At 54.8% G+C, this 22,905-nt stretch overlaps 1 protein-coding gene across 1 annotated transcript; it reads left to right on the forward strand.

Annotated features, from left to right (window-relative positions):
* Positions 1–13,072: 13,072 nt before the first annotated feature.
* On the forward strand, positions 13,073–21,395 carry LOC128323261 (riboflavin transporter 2-like). Its single transcript, XM_053245988.1, has 4 exons — positions 13,073–13,104; positions 17,925–19,003; positions 19,502–19,625; positions 21,180–21,395. The coding sequence occupies exons 2-4, from the start codon at positions 17,976–17,978 to the stop codon at positions 21,393–21,395; spliced, it is 1,368 nt and encodes a 455-aa protein (XP_053101963.1). The 5' UTR covers positions 13,073–13,104; positions 17,925–17,975.
* The last annotated feature ends 1,510 nt before the right edge of the window (positions 21,396–22,905 follow it).

The raw sequence follows: 22,905 nt of genomic DNA on the forward strand, positions 1-22,905 counted from the left end.
TTCAAATCCCCTTTCAGCCATGACACTTGCTGTGTGACTCTGGGCCAGTCACTTCTCTCTCAGCCTAACCTACTTCACAGGGTTGTTGTGACAAAAAACTTAAGGATATAAATGTAAATAAATAAATAAAATAAAATAAATAAAATAGAATTCTGTTGGTATACCACACACCCCGCTGTCAGTCTCCCTGCCTGAGCTGCTTGAGGTGGTCTCGGATGTGGCTTTGAGGACCCCACGGCTGTTAGTCTTGGAGGACTTTAATGTCCATGCTGTGGCCGCCTTGTCTGGTGCAGCTCGGGACTTCATGTCCTCCATGATGGCCATAGGCTTGTCATAAGAACATCAGGACAGCCCTGCTGGATCAGGCCCAAGGCCCATCTAGTCCAACATCCAGTTTCGCTCAGTGGCCCACCAGATGCCGCTGGAAGCCACAGGCAGGAGTTGAGGGCATGCCCTCTCTCCTGCTGTTACTCCCCTGCAACTGGTACTCAGAGGCATCCTGCCTTGGAGGCTGGAGGTGGCCTGTAGCCCTCCGAATGGTAGCCATTGATAGACCTCCCCTCCATGAAGTCATCCAAACCCCTTTTAAAGCCATCCAGGCTGTTGACTGTCACCACATCCTGAGGCAAAGAGTTCCACAACTGATTTCTGGACCAATACATGTGGCAGGCCATACACTCAACTTGGTCTTTGGGTCAATGGTGGACAGTGGTGCTCTGTGGATATTCCATGAGGCCTCAATGCTGTTATCATGGACGGATCACTATCTGGTGAAGACTGGACTGAGGGTGAACTCAATATATGGGGGTCCAATTAGGATGGTCCACTCTCAGAGGCTTATAGATCCTGATGGATTCCTGATGGCTCTGGGGGAGTTTCCTGCAGAGAGAGTGGCTGATCCTGTTGACACCCTGGTCTCCCTTTGGTATGAGGAGATGGGTTGGGCAATTGACACGGTCATGCCTAGGCGCCTTCTCCCGACCCACCAAGCCCTGAGTTGCAGACAATGAAGCAGGCTGGTAGACATCTTGAGCGTCATTGGAGGGAAACTCTGAATGAATGTGACTGAACACAGGCTAGAGCCCATATTAGGGCCACCTCTATGGCGCTGATGGTGGCAAAGAAATCCTACTTTTCCGCCACCATCACGTCAGCTCAACGTCATCCAGCGGAGCTTTTTCGAGTGTTTCGGGGCCTCCTAGGTGAGGACCCCAAAGACCATCAAACAGAACCCTCAGTAGCCTGCTGCGACCGATTCGTTTTACATTTTGCTGATAAAATTGCTTATATCCATTCTGACTTGGATGCTAAGATTTTTGTGGTGCCAGAACTGGATGTTGCTGACACACCATCTGTTCTTGTTGTATTGGATGGTTTTCAGACTGTGTTGCCTGAGGAGGTGGACAGGCTGCTTGGAAGGTTGAGGCCTACCACCTGTATTGCGTCCTCAACCCTTGCCCTTCATGGTTGGTGAAGACTGCTAGGGAGGGACTGGGTCCATGGAAGGCAGGGGTGGTGACTGCCTCTCTAGAGGAGGGGGTGGTTTCCCCTTGCCTGAAGGAGTCAGTCATTAGGCCCTTCCTTAAAAAGACCCCATTGGACCCAGATGACTTAAATAACTTCCGATCAGTTTCAAACCTCCCCTTCGTGGGCAAGGTGTTGGAGAGTGTTGTGGCGTCTCAGCTCCAGGCAGTCCTGGATGAATCTGATTACTTAGACCCTTTCCAGTCTGGCTTCTGACCTCGATGTGGGACTGAAACTGCCTTGGTCACCCTGGTGGATGACCTATGCTGGGAGATAGACAGAGAGAGCATGACGCTGTTGATCATCCTGGACTGCTCAGCGGCTTTTGATACCATCGACCATGGCATCCTTCTGGGACGTCTCTCTGGGTTGGGACTCAGGGGCACAGTTATACGGTGGCTCCACTCCTGCCTGGAGAGTCATACTCAGAAGGTGGTGCCGGTGGGATGCCTGCTCCACCCCTTGGCCTTTGGCCTATGTGGTGCCAACAGGGATCTATGTCCCCCATGCTGTTTAACATTGACATGAAAGCTCTGGGAGAGGTCATCTGTGGGTGTGGACTATGGTGCCATCAGTAGGCTGATGACACCCTGCTCTACTTGTCTTTTAAGTCAGCAGATACCAGGGAGGCAGTAGCTGCTCTGAACTGAGGTTTGGAGGCTGTTCTGGACCGGATGGGGGCAAGCCAGCTGAAACTTAATCCAGATAAGACGGAAGTGCTCTGGGCTGGTAGAACTGATCATCTGAGTAATGAGGTAAATCTGGTCTTGGACAAGGTCACACTCCCTCTGAAAGACAAAGTCCGCAGCTTGGGGGTGATTCTGGACCCGTTGTTGTCCCTGGAGGTGCAAGTGGTGGCAGTGTGCAGAAATGCCTTTTACTAGTTACAGCTCGTGTACCAGCTCGTGAGTCTACGTGGAGAAGTTGGACCTGACGTCAGTCACTCATGCTTTGGTAACATCCAGATTGGACTACTGCAATGTGCTCTACATGGGTCTGCCCTTGAAGATGGTTCAGAAGCTTCAGCTGGTCCAGAAAGCTGGTGCAAGGATGCACATGGGTGGGGTGCCATTCACTTCATGAGCATCACACCCATCCTACAGCATCCTGGTTACCAGCACGCTTTGGAGCTAGATTCAAGGTACTGGTCTTGACCTTTAAAATGCTACACGGCTTGAGGCCGAAGTACTTGTCAGACTGCATTCACCCATATGAACCTGCCAGGGCCCTCTGCTCATCATCTCAAGCCCTGCTCATGGCACCACCACTAACAGAGATCTGGTTGGCGGGGACTAGAGACAGGGCCTTTTCGGTTGTGGCCTCTTGAGGTTGTGGCCTTTTTGGTTGTGGCCCCTTCCTTCCTTCCTTCCTTCCTTCCTTCCTTCCTTCCTTCCTTCCTTTAACATATTTTATACTGCCCCAAATGCATTCTCTGGGCAGTTTACAAGAGAATAAAAATAACCAATAAAAGATTAAAACATGTCAACAATTAAAATTCAAAAAACACAATTAAAACAGTATCTAATTTAAAGCCTGGGTGAACAAATGCATCTTGACTGCCCTTTTAAAAGTTGTAAGAGATGGAGAGGCTCTTATTTCAGCAGGAAGTAAATTCCAAAGCATTGGGGCAGCAATGGAGAAGGCCCATCCCTGAGTAGCTACCAGACGAGCCAGTGGCAACTGCAGACGAACCTCTCCAGATGATCTCAATGGGTGGTGTGGTTCATAGCAAAGAAGACATTCTCTTAGATACCCAGGGCCAGAGCACAAGCTGTTTAGGGCTTTATCGGTTATAACCAAAACCTTGTACTTTGCCCAGAAACTTATCAGCAGCCACTGTAGATCTTTTAAGATAAGAGTGATATGGTCTCTCTGAGATGACCCAGAGACCAACCTGGCTGCTGCATTCTGGACTAACTGCAGTTTCCGGATTACGTACAAAGGCAGCCCCACATAGAGCGCATTGCAGTAGTCAAGTCTGGAGGTTACGAACAGATGTACTGCTGTTCTGAGGTCATTTATCTCAAGAAATTGACGCAGCTGGTGTATCAGCTGAAGCTGATAAAAGGCACCTCTGGCCACTATCTTAGCCAGGGACTCCAGGGAGAGGTATGTGTCCAGAAGCATCCTCAGACTGCGTACCTGTTCCTTCTGAGGAAGTGTGATCCCATCCAGAACTGGCAGATCAAAATCATCTCCCAAGTTCCGACCCCACACAATAAGTACCTCGGTCTTATCTGGATTCAGCCTCAGTTTGTTATCCCTCATCCAGCCCATTACTGCCTCCAGGCAGGCATTTAGGGAGGTTATGTCTTCTCCTAATGATGTTGACATGGAGAAATAGATAACACCCTGCACCAAATCTCCTAATGATCTCTCCCAGCAGTTTCATGTAGATGTTAAACAACATCAGAGACAAAACGGAGCCCTGAGAGACACCATACTGAAGTTCAGTGGAACCACTGCAATGCAGTGCCTCCCACCCCCAACCCCCTCAGACGTTCCAGAAGGATACTATGGTCGATAGTATCGAAAGCCACCAAGAGGTACAAAAGGACCAACAGAGTTGCACTTCCTCTGTCATATTCCAATTGGAGATCATCCATCAGGCCGACCAAGGCAGTCTCCACCCCATAGCCCACCCGAAAGCAGGCCTGAAATGGGTCTAGATAATCAGTTTCATCCAGGACTGCCTGGAGTTGGGAGGCCACCACCCTCTCAATTACCTTGCCCAGCCATGGAAGGTTGGAGACAGGCCTATAGTTGCTCAACTCTGAGGAATCCAGGATAGGCTTCTTCAGAAGTGGTCTAATAATTGCCTCCTTAAGACAAGGAGGCGTCCGGCCCTCCCTCAGATAAGCATTTATGATCTCTACTAGGCCTTCTACAACAACCCCCCTGCCGGACAGTATTAGCCACATCGGGCAAGGGTCAAGATAACAGGTGGTAGGCCACATCGCTCCAATCAGCTTGTCCACATCCTCACCAGTCACAAATTGAAACTGATCCAGACTAACCACATAAGAGGAGTCACTGGACACCTCCAATTCAGAAACTGCAGTAATTGTTGGGTCTAAGTCCAAATCGGCCCAAATACGATATATTTTTTTCACAAATAATTTGTTAAACACATCACAGCGGGTAATCAATGGTTCTAAATTCTGATTCAAGGGATGAGGGGCACTCACTAGCCCCCTCACGACCCTGGACAATTCTACCAGACGTGAACTTGCAGACGCAATACGGGCTGAAAAGAATTGCTTCTTTGCCACCTGTATTGCCAGAGCATAGATCTTCAAATGTGCTCTATGTTGTAATCTGTCAGATTCGAGTCAAGTCTTCCACCACTTGTGCTCCAGTTGTCTACCTTGATACTTCAGCCCCTGTAATTCTTCCGTATACCAAGGGGCCAGTTCTGAAGCGGGTTGGAGAGGACGCTTAGGAGCAATTGTGTCTACTGCCCTGGTGAGTTGATTCCGATTCTCCACCAGAGTGTCAACAGGATCACCAGCAGAGCCAACACTAATTCCCTCCAAGGCTTCTTGGAACCCTATTGGATCCAATAACCTTCTCAGGCAGACCATTCTAATGGACCCCTCGCCCCTGCGAAGGTGGGGTGTGACTGTGAGTCCAACCTTAACCAGATAGTGGTCTGTCCATGACAATGAGGAAATCACAGGAGTCCCCACCCACGGAAAACCACCCTGATCAGAGTGAAAGACCAGATCAAGTGTGTGACCTGCGATGTGCGTCAGTCCCGAGACCCTTTGGGATAGGCCCATAGTTGCCATGGCCGCTATGAACTCCTGAGCTGCCCCAGACAAACATCTTTGTGAGAGGGCTAGTATGTTCCCTTCCTCCCTTGAATCAGAATCTGGAACCATCTATTACCCGCTGTAACGTGTTTAATGATTTATTTGTGGATTAGTTCCAGTTTGTGATGCCTGAGGATGTGGATGAGCTGCTTGGAATGGTGCAGCCTCCCACCTGTTCCCCTTGCCCGACATGGCTTATCCTATCTGGCCGGGGGGATTGTTGTAGAAGGCCTGGTGGAGATTATAAATGCATCTCTGAAGGAGGGCAGGGTGCTTTCTTAAGACAAGGAGGCATCCTGCCCTCCTGCAGAGAAGCATTTATTATCTTCAGAAGTGGTCTCCTTAATTATTAGATGACTTCTGAAGAAGCCTGCTTTGGATCCCTCCGAGTTGAACAACTACAGGCCTGTCTCCAACCTTCTGTGGCCAGGCAATTGAGAGGGTGGTGGCCTCCCTGCTCCAGACAGTCTTGTAGGAAACTGACTATCTAGACCCATTTCAGACTGGCTTTCGGGCAGGCTATGCAGTGGAGACTGCCTTGGTCAGCCTGATGGATGATCACCAGTTAGGAACTGATGGAGGAAGTGTGATTCTGTTGGTCCTTTTTGTTGGAAGTTCTCTGTGGTGAGAGAATCCGTTTCTCATTATAGCAGAGTGCACAGAGGCACAACACAGCGGAATTTAGTTAGGCATGCGTGTATGCTGAGAGTAAAGTAACTTGGAGCCAATTCATAGTTTCAAATCAATATATAAGGCATTTATTAAGGAACTCCATTCTAGATAGGAAAGTGAGGAGTTAGGATCTCTAATCTATCTATCTAGCTGGATGCAGATGGATTCTGCATCTTCTCTGCACACATGGTGCAGGGAGAGGAGCTTGCCATGTTGCAAGGTAGAAGGACAGGTAGAGAAGAGAGAGAGGAAGGAAGTTAATCCCTAAGAGTAGCAATCTACATATCCAAAGGGATAGTGTCAGAGCAGTAGAGAAGGGATGATCAATGTCTTGCCCCTCTTGCCCTCTCTTACTAGTCTGTCCTCCACTGTCTGAGACAAGAGACAGCGCAAAGTCCTTCACTTCCAACACCCCCTCTCGATGTCTCGTGACTCAGTTCATAGGATTCATTTTCTCTCTCAGCTTTTCAAAGAGGGGTCTTGGTAGTGGCTTAGTGAGTATGTCTGCAAGCATTTATTTGTTGGGCAGTAGATCAGCTTGATTAGTCCATCCTTCTGCAGACTTCTCACTACATGGTACTTCACATCAATATGTTTGGTACGCCTCTTTACATCTTCTTGTTTGGAGAGTTGAATGCAGCTTTGGTTGTCTTCATACACTGGTATGGGCTGTGGTACATCTGTACCTAGGTCCTTCAGTAGTTGACACAGCCACTGTATCTCGTGACTGCCCTGTGCAGCTGATACATACTCCACTTCAGTGGTTGATGGTGCTATTATGTCTTGCTTTGTGCTTGACCAGCTTATGGCTCCATCTCCATAGAAAATTATGTAACCGCTGGTGGATTTCCTTTCTGTTAGGTCTCCACTCCAGTCTGCATCTACGTATGCTTCTAGTTTTGGTTGACTGTTAGCTGGTAGCTTGAGCTTAAAGTGTGCAGTACCCTTTAGGTACCTAACAAGTCTCTTAATTGCATTCCAGTCCTTGACTGTTGGTGATGCAGTCTTTCTGCAAAGTAAGCCAACTGCTGTACTAATATCTGGCCTAGTGAGTGTACTAATGTATAAAAGCTTACCCAATGCTTCACAATATCTATGGTTGTCAGATAGTGGCTCAGTTTGATCTTCTTGCTTTATGTAGTTCACTTCCATTGGAGTTGGTGTAGGATTCGCTTTTTCCAGTCTGAGCAGGTTTATCAAGTCTTTAATTTTCTGTTCTTGGTTGATGAGGAAACTTCCATCTTTCTCTCTTTGTACTTGAATGCCCAAGTAGTGTGCAATGTTGCCAAGTTGCTTGACTTCCACATCTCTGTTCAGATGATGCATTATTTCCTTGCTGTCATCTGGATTTTCATAGGCAAGAATCAAATCATCAACAAACGCCAAAATGTAAGTCCACTTGCCATCTATGCATCTTGTGTATAGACAGGGATCTGCGTTGCTTCTTTTGAAGTTTGCTTGAAGCAGCATATAATTCAGTTTTATGTTCCATGCTCTGGCAGCCTGTTTTAAACCGTAAATGCTCTTTTGCAGTTTGCATACATAGTCCTCTTTGCCTTTCTCTGAGAAACCTGGTGGTTGTTGCATGTAAATGTCCTCTTCTAATTCGCCATGCAAGAATGCAGTTTTCACTCTAGGTGTTCAACATGCATTCCTTTGCTAGCAGCAATACTTAACAGAGTCCTTACTGTGGTATGTTTAACCACTGGTGCAAAGGTTTCATCATAATCTTCTCCACATTTCTGTGAATATCCTTTTGCTACTAATCTAGCTTTGTAGCGCTGAATCTCACCATCAGCATCATGTTTGAGTTTGAAAACCCATTTGCAGCCTATAACTTTCCTTCCTTGTGGTAACTTAGTAAGAGTCCAGGTTTTGTTTTTCTGTAGAGCCTGAAGCGCTTCAATTGCAGCTTGTTTCCACTTCTGGGCTTCTGGTTGTGGTAGCTGGGATATTTCCTCCCATGATGAAGGTTCTGGTTGTTCCGCCATTCTTGCGAGGTAGGACAGTCTCGGGGCTGGAACACCTCTGTTTGAGCGCGTTGATCTCCTCACCTCACCCTCTGTGCTCCCTTCCATTATCTCAGGTGCGTCTGGTGGATCGCTGGGGGTCTCTGTGTCGACTGTTGTTGGTTCTGGATCTGCTGTCTCCTCCTCCTCAATTCCTCTGAGATCAGGAAGCATAATCCAGTCATCAGGGTGTTTAGTCTGGTTGCTTGCTTCAGTGTAGGCCCCCTCTGAAGGTGTAGCTCTTTCATCCTCTTCAAAACACACCGCTCTGCTTATGGTTATCCTGTTAGTGTCAGGATCCAGAATTCTGTAGCCTTTGGATTGTGCGGAGTAGCCTACACAAATCCCTTTTGTGGCCCTAGCCCCTAACTTAGTCCTTTTTTCCTTTGGGATGTATGAGTAAGCCGTGCTTCCAAAGACACGCAGATGCATCATGGACAGCTTATGACCATGCCAAAGTTCATATGGTGTTTTTCCTATAGGCTTTGTGTGCATTCTGTTTTGTATGTATGTAGCAGTCATGATGCCTTCTCCCCAGAATTTCTGTGGGAGGTGCGCGTCAGCAAGCATGCATCTTACCATGTCCAGTAGACTTCTGTTCTTTCTTTCTGAGATTCCATTTTGGGACGGGCAGTAAGGTACCGTGGTTTGATGCACGATTCCATGTTCTCTCAGGAACTGCTGTGTGGTGTTGGACATATATTCTTCTCCATTGTCTGTGCGCAGGATCTTTGGCTTCCAGCCAAATTTGTTGCTTGCCATGACCACATAGTCCTGGAGTTTCTCGAGCATCTGTGATTTCTCCTTTAGTAGAAAAACACACGTGTATCGTGAGAAATCATCTGTTATTGTTAGAAAATATTTTTGATTACCTATGGTTGCTGGTAGTGGTCCAGATATATCACTGTGGATCAGCTCCAGGGGTCTTCCCATCTTCCTTTCACTCTGCTTAGGAAATGGCTTGTTAACTGCTTTGAACTCAAGACAACAAACACAGTTAGTTACAATGTCACATGGTACAAAATCAACGCCATTAGCTAATCCCTTTTCCTTCATGTTCTGGATTGACTCATAGCTCCTGTGTCCTAGGCATCTATGCCACAGTTGCAAACAGTTTTCATGCAGGCATGACTTAGCAAGGTTCACTTCATTAGGCTGGTATGCCTCAGGTTTGGACTGGGCTGGTCTTTCTCTGTCTGTCTTCGATACAGATTGCACACTCTATAGGCCTTTGCATTTGGAGCCTACAAGGCAAACTTCTCCATTCTGAGTAACAACACATTGTCCATTTTTAATATACAGTTCACAGCCTTCTCTAGCTTGGATAGTGAAAGCAAGGAGCTTGAGAAGTCAGGGATATACAAAACATCTTTAAGAAAAAATGGTTTAACAGATCCATCCAGTAACTTACAATACAAAACTCCTTTGCCTTTCTTCTTGGCTTTAATTGTAGTATTATTGCCCAAATAAACAGTCTCTTCAGGAATATCAAACAGTTCAGTATAGAAATCCAGATTATTTGAAATATGAACAGAAGAACCAGAATCAAAAATGAACTTTTCATCGCTTTGCATCAAGCAAACATTAAAACTCCTGTTTGAATATCTTTCTGTAAACTTAAAATCCTGATTCAAATTTCCCTCAGTAAAATCAGTCCTTCTTGTCTGATTCTTGGGACAGTTCGCCACCTTGTGGCCAAATTGGTTACACAGAAAACATCTAAAGGCATTAGTCCCAGTTGGCCTCATTTCAGGAGCAGTCTCTCTGCTGGCAGTCATGTGACCTCTCTCTCTGGACTGAGTTTCCTTGGCAATGAAGCCAGACCTCTTTGTATGTAAATGTGGGGGCCCCATGTGGTTTCCTCTTGCAGCATCCCCTCCCCACCTTGGGTTTCCTCTGGAATGGTCAATTGTTGCTTTAAGAGCAAAGTTACTTGCCAATTCACTTTTATAGCATGAATTCAAAACTTTCCTTCTGTTTGCTTTAGAAGATAATGTTTGTACTGCTTCCTCAAAGCTTAGATTGGTGTGGGTTTTCAATTGGCCGATTATACTGCTATAGCTGGGGGGCATGCTTAGGAACAGAGCTTCCAGCTTCTGACTCTCTGAAAATTGTTCCCCTGCAGCTTTAAATTGAAAAAAGAAATCTTCCAAATATCCTATATATGTAGCAAAACAGTACCCATCTTTATACTGGAGATCCTGCATTTTCTTTCTCAAGTTAAAGGTGTATGCCCACCCCTTCTTCATATGCAAGGAATCTAGCTTGCTTAGCATTTCCTTTGAGGTTCCAAGATCACATATTGCGTAAAGGTAATTTTTACTCACAGAAGCTGCGATCAAAGCTCCAGCTTTTGCATCCTTGAGCACCCAATTTCGTCTGGCAGTCTTCTCAGCAGCTGTGGTTCCTTCTGCGGGGTGGGGGGGGGGGTCCTCCTCAGTAACTTTTTGGAGTCCTTCTGCTTTCAGTGCAAGCCTCAGTCTGGTTTTCCATTCCAAATAATTGTCTGTGTTCAAGATAGTAAGCCTGAGTTTTCCCTCTAGGTAAGTAGCCATCCTCACTGGCTCCAAAAGGCAGTTGCTGTAGATTAGCAATTCAAAGTGTCCACGCTAGATCTCACTGGATCTCCTGGAACAAACCTAACTCTCTAGTTGCAGTACATGCAGCTCAAAATACTGGGCTCCCATAACCTGTTGGAAATTCTCTGTGGTGAGAGAATCCCTTTCTCATTATAGCAGAGTGCACAGAGGCGCAACACAGCAGAAATTTAGTTAGGCATGCATGTATGCTGAGAGTAAAGTAACTTGGAGCCAATTCATAGTTTCAAATCAATATAAAAGGCATTTATTAAGGAACTCCATTCTAGATAGGAAAGTGAGGAGTTAGGATCTCTAATCTATCTATCTATATGGATGCAGATGGATTCTGCATCTTCTCTGCACACATGGTGCAGGGAGAGGAGCTTGCCATGTTGCAAGGTAGAAAGGCAGGTAGAGAAGAGAGAGAGGAAGGAAGTTAATCCCTGAGATTAGCAATCTACATATCCAAAGGGATAGTGTCAGAGCAGTGGAGAAGGGATGACCAATGTCTTGACCCTCTAGCCATCTGACTCACTAGTCTGTCTTCCACTGTCTGAGACAAGAGACAGCGCAAAGTCCTTTAACTTCCAACGCTTTTGGACTTCTCGGCAGCTTTCGATACTATCGACCATAATATCCTTCTGGAGTGTCTCGGGGGCTGGGACAGAGTGGGGGACACTGCTTTGCAGTGGTTCCGCTCCTACCTCATGGGCAGATTCCAGATGGTGTCTCTTGGAGACTGTTGTTCTTCAATTTCTGAACTTTTGTATGGTGTCCCTCAGGACTCCATATTGTCTCAGATGTTGTTTAACATCTACATGAAACCGCTGGGAGAGATCATCAGGAGATTTGGTGTAGGGTGCAATCAATATGCTGATGACACTCAAATCTATTTCTCCATGTTGTCAACATTAAAAGGTAAAGTGTGCCATCCAGTTGATTTTGACTCCTGGCGCCTACAGAGCCCTGTGGTTTTCTTTCAGTAGAATACAGGAGAGGTTTACCATGGCCTCCTTCCATGCAGAATGAGATGATGCCTTTCAGCATCTTCCTATATCGCTGCTGCCCAATATAGTACCAGCGGGGATTCGAACTGGCAACCTTCTGCTTGTTAGTCAAGCATTTCCCTGCTGCGCCACTTAAAGTGACATCATTAGAAGAAGGCATAACCTCCCTAAATGCCTGGAGGCGGTAATGGGCTGGATGAGGTATATCGAACTGAGACTGAATCCAGATAAGATGGAAGTACTCATTGTGTGGGGTTGGAACTAAGGAGATGAGTTTGATCTGCCTGTTCTGGATGGAGTCACTCTTCCCCAGAAGGTGTCCCAGCTTGAGGCGGTAGCCAGAAGTGTCTTCTATCAGCTTCAGCTGATATACTAGCTGCGTCCGTTTCTTGAGATAGATGACCTCAAAACAGTGGTACGTATGCTTGTAACCTCCAGACTGGATTACTGCAATGCGCTTTATGTGGGACGGCCTTTGTATGTAGTCCAGAAACTGCAGTTGGTATAGAATGTGGCAACCAGGTTGGTCTCTGGGTCATCTTGGAGAGACCACATTACTCCTGTGTTAAAAGAGCTACACTGGCTGCCGATACGTTTCCAGGCAAAATACAAGGTGGTGGTTATTACCTATAAAGCCCTAAATGTCTTGGGCCCTGGGCATTTAAGAGAACGTCTTCTTAGTCATGAACCCCACCGTGCATTGAGAGCATCAGGAGAGGTCTGTCTGCAGTTGCCACCAACTCGTCTGGTGGCTACTCAGGGACGGGCCTTCTCCGCTTCTGCCCTGAAGTTTTGGATGAGCTCCCTACTGAAATAAGAGATTCCCCATCTCTTAGATGCATCCTTAAATACTTTTTAAAAGATGCATCTGTTCACTCAGGCTTTTAATTAAATACTGTTTTGATAGTTTTAACACTATCTGGTAGGTTCTTTAGTCTAGTTTTTATAATTCTTAGTTTTTAGCTTTTTAAATAACTTAATTTGAAATTTCAAAAGCTAATTCTGATTGTGGTTTTAGCTTGGATTTTTAGCTTGTTTAATTTGGTTAATTTTATTGGTCTGATTTAATATTGTAACTATTTTATAAACGTTGTGAGCCGCCCTGAGCAGTAGTGTGCTGGAGGGGCGGGGTATAAATGTTTAAAATAAATGAATAATAAAATAAATTGTGACCTATGCTGGGTGCTTTAGAGACAGAGGGGAGAGTGGGGAAAGAAAGATGTGGGATGGGAATATGTTCAGTTGTGTGTTGAAATGTTCCTGCTCATGCATATTTGCATAAATAGACCTGTTTTATATTGTTACATTCTTGTGAGTGCAGTTGCTGTTTGTTCCCTCAAGAACCCACACCTTATACTGTGGGCTGTGTGTTTCATGGTGTGTGTGTGTGTGTGTGTGTGTGTGGCTGTGTGATGCTTAACTTGCAGGGGGGGGCGGGCTCCAAAATTGCCTTGGTGCACCATTGCCTGAGGGTGCCAATACAGAGAGCAGTGATTTGGTGAGTATTCAGAGACCTGATGGGCAAAAGGTCCGAGGTTCCCTTGAAATTCAAGGCACTTCAGCTCTGCCCGGTACAGGGGAGCAAAACTGGATTCTTCCTTTGGGTGTCCCGCGAAGCCCTGCATGGCGAATGGCAAAGGATCTCCGTTGGGGAGAGGGGGCTGCCGCCCTTCAGGCCGGGGGTGCCCGAGGTTGTCCTCCCTTCTTCTCAGTCCCAGCCAGCCCCCGCCCCGTCCTCCGCCCACGGCGCATCCTTCTGGCTGGGTGGGGCCCCGTGCTTTTGCCCTGCGGGGTGGGGGGCTCCTTTGCTGCCCAGAGGCTTGTGGGGCGCGGGGGGGGAGGGCAAGCCAGGGCGCGGAGGACTAGCTGGGAGACGCCCCGCCCGGGACTCGGTCTCCGTCCACACCCACCCACCCCTCCCTCTCTCGGCGAGGCAACGGGCTCCGCCGGGCAGATGCTGCTGGGATGAGCAGGGAGGCGAGAGAGTCCCAGCCCGGGTCCTTGGCGAGGAGGCAGCAGCAGCAGCAGGAGCAGAGCCCGGGCCGATCCCCAGGTAGGGGTGGGCTGCTGCGGGGAGGGAGGGAGGGGTCCTGGGGGGCACTGCTGGGGGCGAGGAACGAGGAGCCCGAGCCCGAGGGAGGAGCCCCCAGGCAGGCAGGCAGGCAGGCCAGGCAGGCACCCAGCAGCTCGGCTGGCATGCCTAGTGGCCAGGGCACGGCAGCCCTCGGTCTTCCCCGCTGCTCCCTCTCCGGCCCTTTCGTGGAGGTCGCGCTCGGGAGCCCCCCTCCCCGCAGCCTGAGCCGCCGCCGCCGCCGCCGCCGCCCCCCTCTGCGCCTCTCCAAGTCACTTGTCCGGGCTGCTGCTGGACGCACCTTGGACTCGCGGGCGGGGGGCAGCTTCAGCCTCCCTCCCACCCCCCGCCCCCTTCTTACCACGAAAAGACAGGCTGCTGCCACGGTCGGCAATTTCCTTCACACACACACACACACACACACACCCGCGCGCGCCCCCCACTGGCCTCTGCAGCAATGGGGGGGGAGCTCGGGCAGAGACTCCCCCCGCCCTAGGCCCGTGATTGTGAGGGGGGGGCAGCTAGAGGGAAGAAGTTCGCATCGAGGCGGGGCCGGGCGCGGTGCGGGAGACCAGCACGCGCGTGTGCCTGGGCTGGCCCAGGTGGGTGAGTCCGGAAGGCCGCCGCCCCTGGTGGACCTGAGCCGGGACCAGTCCGAAGAGGCCCGCGGCGGCTGCTGGGCCCCCCTCAGGCTGTGTGGTGGCCTCTCCGGGCCAGCGGCACCCCCTTTCCTGCAGTGGCCTCTAGGAGGCGGCAGCCCCCGCCCTGAGTGTTGAATGGTAGACTGCCACTGCGCGTGGAGGTTTCCTCTAGCCGCCCTGGCTAAGGACTCCTGGCGACGGAGTCCCTCCGCGTCTTGGACTCGTCCTCCCCCCCCCCGCCCTCCCTCCGCTGCCACCTCCTGGGACGACAAAGCCTCCCCTCTCTGGCCGCGGCGTTGTTGGCTGCAGAAGTCCGACGACCCCTCCTCCTCCTCCTCCCTGTGGCGGCCTGCCTGCTGCCCCTCAGCCCCCCCCCCCCTCGGCCCACGACGAGGGTCCTTCCCAGCAGGGTTGGCGGTCGCAGCAGCAGCAGCGCGTGGCGCGGGCTGGCTGGGCCCTGCTGCCCTGTCGGGGCTTGCAGCAGCCGGTCCCGGGGTCTGTGCCTCTGGCTCCTGAGCGCTCCCGCGGAGGGGCACACGGACGGCCCTCCAGCCCAGGACCCCTCGGCCAGCCAGGAGTCGTGTGTGTGTGTGTGTGGGGGGGGCACTTTGGCTGGGAGCCGGCTGGCTTAGTGAGAGAGCCCAGGAATCCGGCAGCGCTAGCGGGTGGGGGGCATCAGCAGCGGCGCGGGGCGGTCGCGGGGAGAGAACCTCTCCGGAGCACGGAGTGGCCAGAAGACGAGGAGCCGGACCAGCCCTGCCCTTCGAGCCTCGCTGGAAACGGGCCTGGCGATGCTAAACAAGCCTCCTGGAGCTTCCTCCTCAGACAGCAGGATTAGGAGGGGTCAGCGAGGAGAGCAGGGCTGGTGCGAGCAAGCAGGACTGGTCCCCTTAGCTAAGCAGGGTCTGCCCTGGTTACAGATGAAAGGGAGACTAGAAGTGTGAGCAGCACTGGAAGAGATTCCCCTCAGCAGGGGATGGAGCCTCTCTGGGAGGAGCAGCAGAAGGCCCCCAGTCCCCTCCCTGGCAGCAGCATCTCCAAGATAGGACAAGATTTATTTATTTATTTATTTATTTGATAGGAGAAGATTTTTTTTTTTAATTGAACCAACAAACTACCAAAGCATAAGAGACTCCTGCCTGCAACCTTGGAGAAGCTGCTGCCAGTCTGTGAAGACAATACTGGTCTGAATCAGTAACGTGAGTTACAGATATTCCGAATTTGCCCAAAAACCCAATGCAAAAAGTGGATTTTGTAAAGCCCCGGACATAAGTTGGGCTAAGCTCCAATGCACAAGGAGAAAGCCAAACCCTGTGTGGAGTGCTCCAGCCCCTCCCTGATAGTTCCCAGAGACTTTGACTTGAAGCTGGATGGTACGTCAATGGAGACTTGCTCTTCCATGGCTAAGCAAAGTAAAGTTGCCACCTGGGAAGGCTCCTGTGCGGAGTCCAAAGGTTGGCAGACTCAAGGAGGCCCAGAGGGAAGCTGAAGACTAACCCAGCTGGGCTCCCTCCGTGCTCCTGGAATGAGGAGGGGTCACACGCTGAGTCTCCCCCCTGCCGCCCCCCGCGTGGCTGGCTGGCTGGGTCAGAAGAAGAGGGAGGCTGTTGCTGAGGAGAGGCAGGGACCCAAGGCCACGTGGACGGCCGCTTCTCTGCACTCTGCATTCCCAAAGCAGGAAAAGGGTGGAGGGGGCAGGAAGCTTGCAATGGTGGGGGCCCAGGGGCCCCATGGGGAAGGGTTGCAGCAGGGCCATCCCATTCGTCTGGACTAGATTCCCTCCAGTTGCCTGGAAGTGCCCGAGGAGGACAAGGAGGTTCTGGCCACCCCTGTGGCCCCTGGAGGGCTGAAATGCCGGCCCAGCTGCAGCCCCATCCAAGCCTCCAAATACCAGACTGGTGGGGAGTCACACCGGAGGGGGGGCACCTGCCCTCATGGCCTGCCTGGGGGCTCCCCCTCTTGTGGCCAGCAGGCTGCCGGGGGGTGTGTGGGGGGGTCCACCTGGGCCTGATCCCGTAGCAGCTCGCCTCTCCTCCTACTGAGGAGGACACACGTGGTGGAGGGCTGTGGGGAAAGGGCCAGGCTGAAGAGGTCTGAGCCTAAGGGTCCGCCAACAGCAGCCAGGAATCAGCCCCACCGGTCAGAGCAGCGTCTGGGGCAAGAGCAGCAGCCAAGGAGAGGTGGGGAGCATCTAGGAAGAAAAGGCCGTCAAGGTGGGGCAGTCCTAGTGCCGGCCCCCTGGGCAGGAGGCAGCCCAGGACTCTCCAGGGCTCTTGGCCTGACCGACCCGCCACGGGCTCATGCCGTTCTCCTTCTGTGCCAGGGGGCACCGCAGACCCACACAGTGTGCACCCACTCAGGTCCTCCTGAGCTGACCATGCACGGCCTGGGTGGCAGAGGGTGTGGTGTGGGTGTGTGCCAGGGGCGTAAACTACTATGAGGCAAGGGGAGGTGGCTGCCTGGGGCCCCCCAAGGCTCGAGGGGCCCCCCCGAGGCAAGTTACATGTGAAGTAAGTGTGTGTGTGTGTGTGTGTGTGTGTGTGTGTGTGTGTATCAGCGAGGGGCCCATTTTAAAAATTTGTCTCTGGGCCCACTCCAGCCTTCTTACGCCCCTGGTGTGTGCGCGCGCACACCACCGTCAGGATGGCAGAGAGCATCTGGGAATGTGCAGAGTCATCCCATTTAACTGAAGGTCAGGAAATTCAGGACGGACAAGAGGAAGTCCTTTTTCACACAGCATGCAATTAACCTGTGGAATTCTCTGCCACCAGGGGATGTGTTGATGGCCACCAGCAGGGATGGCTGTAAAAGGGGCTTAGACAAATGAAATGGAGGACAGGCCTATCGAGGCCTGTCACTAGTCTGGATGGCTCTCGGTGGCCGCCAGGCTCAGAGGCACGATGATGCCTCTCAATACCAGCAGCAGGAGAGGGGGCAGGCACATCACCTCTTGCCCGCGAGCTCCTCCTGCTGGGCCACTGTGGCGAACGGGATGCTGGACTGGGTGGGCCTCCTTGAGGGACCGGATCCAGCAGGGCTGTTCCGAAGGAGAGTGTCTGCCCACAGCACTGTGTCCACAGGTGGTGCTGGTGGTGCCCTCGCCATTAAGATTCAGGATGCTCTGAATATGACCCGCTGGCTCCATGGCTGTCACTTCAGTGTTGCCAACTGCATGGTTTGTGTGTCTGTCTGTGTGAACCTCGTCATGTATGGCAGAAACTCTTGTCTGCTTGGTGTGAATGCAGCAGGGTGCAGATACAGCCCAGAGGGACGTGCATCACGTTCATGGCCCTTGGAGGAGAAGGTGGAAGATGGAGGGTGGGGTCTCCTCCCCACATGCGTCCTCCCCCATCTGTGTGTCGTACGGCTGGGTTGTTGGAGTGCGGAAGGCGCTAGACCGAGTTTTTGTGGGGGCACTTTTCAAAAGAGGCTCCCCTGTGAGGTCTGCAGGGTAGAGGCTGGGGTGGGTGCGTGGGTGGGTGGTGGCCCTCATCCTGGACCAGGGAGCCAGAAGGACCCTGAAGAAAGAGGCGGGGGGGGGGACGCGGAGAGCCCAGGGCAGAGCCCAGCCCATTAACTCGGTGTCTCCTCCCGTCCCTGTTCCAGGCCTGGCTGGATGAGTGCGCCCCCCACCGCCTGGAGGACCCTGGAGGAGCCATGAGCTGGGCCATCCACCTCCTGGCCGGCCTGCTGGGCACCGGCTCCTGGGTGGCCATCAACGGCGTGTGGGTGGAGCTGCCCCTGCTGGTGGCCAGCGCCCCCGAGGGCTGGCTGCTGCCCTCCTACCTCACCGTCATCACCCAGCTGGCCAACGTGGGGCCGCTGGCCGTCACCCTCTGCCACCGCTTCCTGCCTGGGCGGCTCAGCGAGGTGGGGGTCATCTACGCCATCCTCTGCCTGGGCAGCCTGGCCTGCCTGCTGCTGGCCTTCTTCTGGAGGGAGACCAGCACGCTGGGCGTGGGCGGCAGCGGCAGCCGCCCCCCGCACAGCACGGCCCTCCTCGGCCTGCTCTTCTTCCTGGCCCTGGTGGACTGCACCTCCTCGGTCACCTTCCTGCCCTACATGCGGAGGCTGCGGCCCCCCTTCCTCACCTCCTACTTCGTGGGCGAGGGGATGAGCGGCCTCCTGCCCGCACTGGTGGCCTTGGGGCAGGGCGTGGGCGCGGTGCGCTGCCTCAACAGCAGCCTCGCGGGCAACGCCACCGGGCAGCAGCTGCGGGCGGAGTACCAGGCGGGCCGCTTCTCTGCCCAGGCCTTCTTCCTCTTCCTCGGCGGCATGATGCTCCTGAGCCTGGCCGCCTTCCTCCTCCTCAACCACCTCCCGGCTGCCAGCAGAGAGCGCGCCAAGGAGGAGAAGTCCCAGCAGCTGCAGCCCCGCCGGCCTCCGGAGAGCCAGGGTGGCCGGCCAGCCACGGCGGGGGAGGAGGAGGAGGAGGGCGGGGAGCAGCGCAAGAGGAGCAGGAGGGCGCCCCCTCCCCGCTTTGGCTCCGGCACCTACTCCTGGCCCCAGGTGGCCTACCTCTTTGGGCTGCTGGCCTGGGCCAACGCCCTGACCAACGGGGTGCTGCCCGCGGTGCAGCCCTACTCCTGCCTGCCCTACGGCAACTCCGCCTACCACCTTGCGGCCACACTGGCCGCCCTGGCCAACCCGCTGGCCTGCTTCCTGGGAATGTTCCTGCCAAACAGGTGAGGGGGGTCCGGGGGGAGGGTCCTGCAGGGCAGGGCAGGGCGGGGTGGGGCGGAGCAGGGCAGGGCAGGGGGGCACCCCGAGTGCGGGCCTCTCTTGAAGAGCTTCGGATCCAAAGCCGGCTTGGAGGGGGAAGTGAGCCCTGGGAAGGGAGGAGGCAGGAATGGGACTCAGCCCTGGGACAGGGGAAGCAAAGCTCAGAAGAGTGTCTCGGGGCCCGTGCAGAGGGCATTTCCCTCACCCCTGGCCTGCCATGTTTTCTGTCTGGGAAACGGGGAGATCCTTCCCTGGGATCCAGAAGCGACAGGAAGGGCCCTCGCTTGGATGCCAGCCGGGGGCTCCAGCTTGGGAAGCCTGGCCTGGCCCCAGGAACCCATGTCGGGGGCACTCCCAAGCCCAGAACTGGGGGGGCTGGGGTGGGGCTTGGAGGAGCCAGAGCAGAGGGGCTGGGGCAGGGGGCGGCCTGACCCCATTCTCCTTCTCTCCCTCCCTCCCAGGTCCTTGGTGCCCATGGGGGCCCTGGCGGGTGCCGGCTCCCTCCTGGCCTGCTACATCATGTCCATGGCGGTGCTCAGCCCTTGCCCCCCACTGCTGCACAGGCCTGCTGGGGCCATCCTGATGGTGAGAAGGGCCCCTCCTCCCTCCTCCTGCTGCACAGCGTCACCCGCTGCCTGCCAGGCTGAGCTGGGCTGCCCCAGGCAGGCGGGCATCTCCCTCGCCCGCCTGCTCTAAGAGGGGCATGGCCAGGATGCTGGGGGTGTGTGTGTGAGTGTGTGTGTGCAGATTGGGGGGTGCCTCTCCCCGATGGTGCCTGGCTGCTCCAGTGTGCCCACCCTGCTCCTTCCCCAAGTGGCCCACTGAGGCAGGGGGCGGCCCCTCCATCCCAGCTGCTCCACTCCCAGGCATCTGCATGGATGCTCCTGCGCACACACACGATCCAGGCCGCCCGGCATGGGGCCCTTCACAAGGCCACACCCTTTGCCAGAATAACTGCCCTCCCCCCTGCCGCTCCACCCCCCCCCCATTGCTGCGATCTCACACCTTGCATGCCATACTTGGCTGGCCACCCCTTCAGCACCGACAAGCAGCAGGGAGGGGGTGGCATACATACACCCCAGTGAAGCCCCCCCCCCCCACTTCAGCCCCCCTGCCGCCCTTCCCAGCACCACCGGCTTTGGCTCTGGAGCATTCACCCTTTTGTCGGACGACTCCAATGCCATTAACACCATCAAAAGCAGGGCAGGTTGGATGGCCTCGAGCGGGGAGGGGGCAGGGCTCTGGGGGGAGATGGGCAGGCGGGGAGGGGGGCAGCACTGACCCAGCAGCCTGGCTCCAGCCTCCACCACCTCGCTCAGGCAGGCAGGCCTCTAAAGATGGCAGCAGCGGACGGCGGGGGGGGGGGCTGGTGTGGGAGAAGGGGGCACGTGAGGTCATGATGAGGCCAAATAATCACACACACACCACACACCACACACACACACCTGCTTCCCAAGGCATTTGGCTGCCTGAGGCCAAGGGCAATAAGATACCCCCCCACACACACACACACTAGTGGTTCATCCTAAGGAGCCAGGGTGGGGGTGGGGCCAAGCCCTGATGAATGGTCGGCCTGCAGGGCGCTGTGCCTCGTTCGGTGCCCCCTGGCTTGTTAGGAGGAGCCCCTGTGGCCCCCACACCTGGGGGTGGATGCTCAGCCCCCCAGGCCCTGCGGCGGAGGTGGGGGCCAGGGACCAGCCCCCACAGACTCTGCTCCAGAGGAGTGAGTGCCCCAGTGGGGCAAGGAGGGGGAAACGGACAGAGAGCTCCAGTGGGGGGTGGCAGTCATGGGGGCAGGGCCCTGGCCCTGGCTGCCCCCCTCCACATCTGCCTCCCTTGCCTCACGGGCAGGCCGCCCCTGACCTTCCCCTGGTCTGTGCAGCAGCCGCAGTCCGGATGGGGGGGGGGAACGCAAGTCCCTGCAGAGCAGGCCGCTGGGCGGTGGCAGTGCTGGGACTCCGCAGCGGGGTGCTGAGCACAGGCCAGAGGAAGGGGGCGGATGGACCCACCCGAGAGATGCTGAGCACAGGCCCTTGGCCTGGGTCCGCCCACACCTCTCTGGCTGCAGGGGGGCTGGGCGCCCCATGCCCGTGCCCGGCCCCGGGGCCCTGACAGCCGGGGTCTCCTCCCTCCCCACAGGTGCTGTGCTGGGTGCTCTTCGTCGGCACTTTCTCCTACGTCAAGCTGATGATCGGGCTGATCTTGCGCGATGAGGGGCACAGCGCCCTCGTCTGGTGCGGGGCGGTGGTGCAGCTGGGCTCCATGGCGGGGGCCCTCACCATGTTCCCGCTGGTCAGCGTCTACAGCCTCTTCCTCGCGGGAGACCCCTGCAACCCCAGCTGCCCTGCCGCCTAGGGGGGCCCACCGAGGGGGGGGGAGGGGGAGGAGGGCGTCCAGGCGTCCGGCGCTTGCTGGCCCAGGAGGAACAGAGGGGGAAGCCGTGGGGCACTGCCTCTGCCCATCCGATGCGTTTTTGTTCTTTGTATGCACACAGACACACTCGGCTGCACAATAAACCCACAACTCCTCATGAGCGATGACTATTCCAGCCCCCCTTCCCCTCCTGAGAAGACTCTCTCTCTCCCCCCCCCCCACATACACACACACCCTGCCTAGGAACTGGTAGCCTGCAGCTGATGATCCCCTCTGGAAAGGGAGGCCCCCTTTCACCCTTGTGACCAGCAGCCGTGGGGAGACCTCTGCCCCTCCCCACCCGCCCCCCTCATCCCATTTGAAAGCCAGGGGGCAGCCCCACCTCTGTGACCTGGCCTCCTGACAGTCCCTGTGATCAGGAGGTGACCCCAAATCATCCTCGGGTGATGAGCAACCCTCCCAGCAAACCCCCTGGCTGGCCCCTTCCTCCTCCACACCAAGCAGACTCTTGCAAGCCTCTCCTCGTGGCTCCCCTTCCTCGCCCACCTGTCCCCCCCCCCACACCTGAAGAACATCCTCCAAGCCCCCAGAATGTGGTGTGTCCCACCTGGCTGTTGGGGGGATGCTGACTGTGCCCTCCCCGCTGAAGAGGCCAGACGCTGATCCATCCTTGCTGTGGTCGCCCACCTGCCCCAGCCTGCTGCCTCTTCGGCAACAGAGGACCCCGCCCTCCCCACGGAGCACACACCTGCGTGTTGCAGAAACCAGCCAAGAGCCACTTGCAGGCCTCAATGCTGGGCGGGGGAGGGGAGTGGCCTCCTGCAGAGTCAGACTCTTGGCCACTTAAGCCCAGGGTGGCCTCCTCTCTCTGACGGGCAGCAGCCCCCCAGGGCTTACCCCCCCACACACACACAGCTGCCACCACCTGCAGTCCTTTCCCTGGAGATGCCAGGCGCTGACCCCGGGACCTCTGTCCTCCCGCCTGGCTTGGTGTGAGACCCCCAGTGGCCACTCGCCCGCCCGCCCAGCCCTCCGCCGTTCACTGCCCCTGTCTCCGCACAGGCCCTGGTGGTCCAGCCTCTCCTCCGCCATTCAAGCATCCCACAGAAGCAGCGTCCTTCCTGGGCACACCCTCCTCCGCTTCCTCCCCCCCCCAAGGAGGCTTGAGTGGAGGGAGCAGAGTCGGACAAGGGCGGTTCTGGGGAGACACCCGGGGAGGGGGGCAGGCACTGCTGATGGTGATCGGCAGAGGCACCCACAGGTGGACCCCGAGTGGGCGAAGCAGCCGGGAACCAGGAGAGCAGCAGCAGCAGCAGCAGCAGAGGGTGGCTGGCCAGGTGGGTGGCAGAAGCAGCAGGGCCCAGGGGGGGCGCTGGCTGGTGAGGAAGGGGGGCAGGAGCAGTGCAGGTGGGGTGACACCAGGGCAGGGTCCAAGCCCTGGCTTGCCGCCGGAGGCTGTTGCCTGCGCTTGCCTGAGGAGGTGCCCCACCTA

Source organism: Hemicordylus capensis, chromosome 4, assembly GCF_027244095.1.
Source record: "Hemicordylus capensis ecotype Gifberg chromosome 4, rHemCap1.1.pri, whole genome shotgun sequence".
Classification (NCBI taxonomy): Eukaryota; Metazoa; Chordata; class Lepidosauria; order Squamata; family Cordylidae; genus Hemicordylus; species Hemicordylus capensis.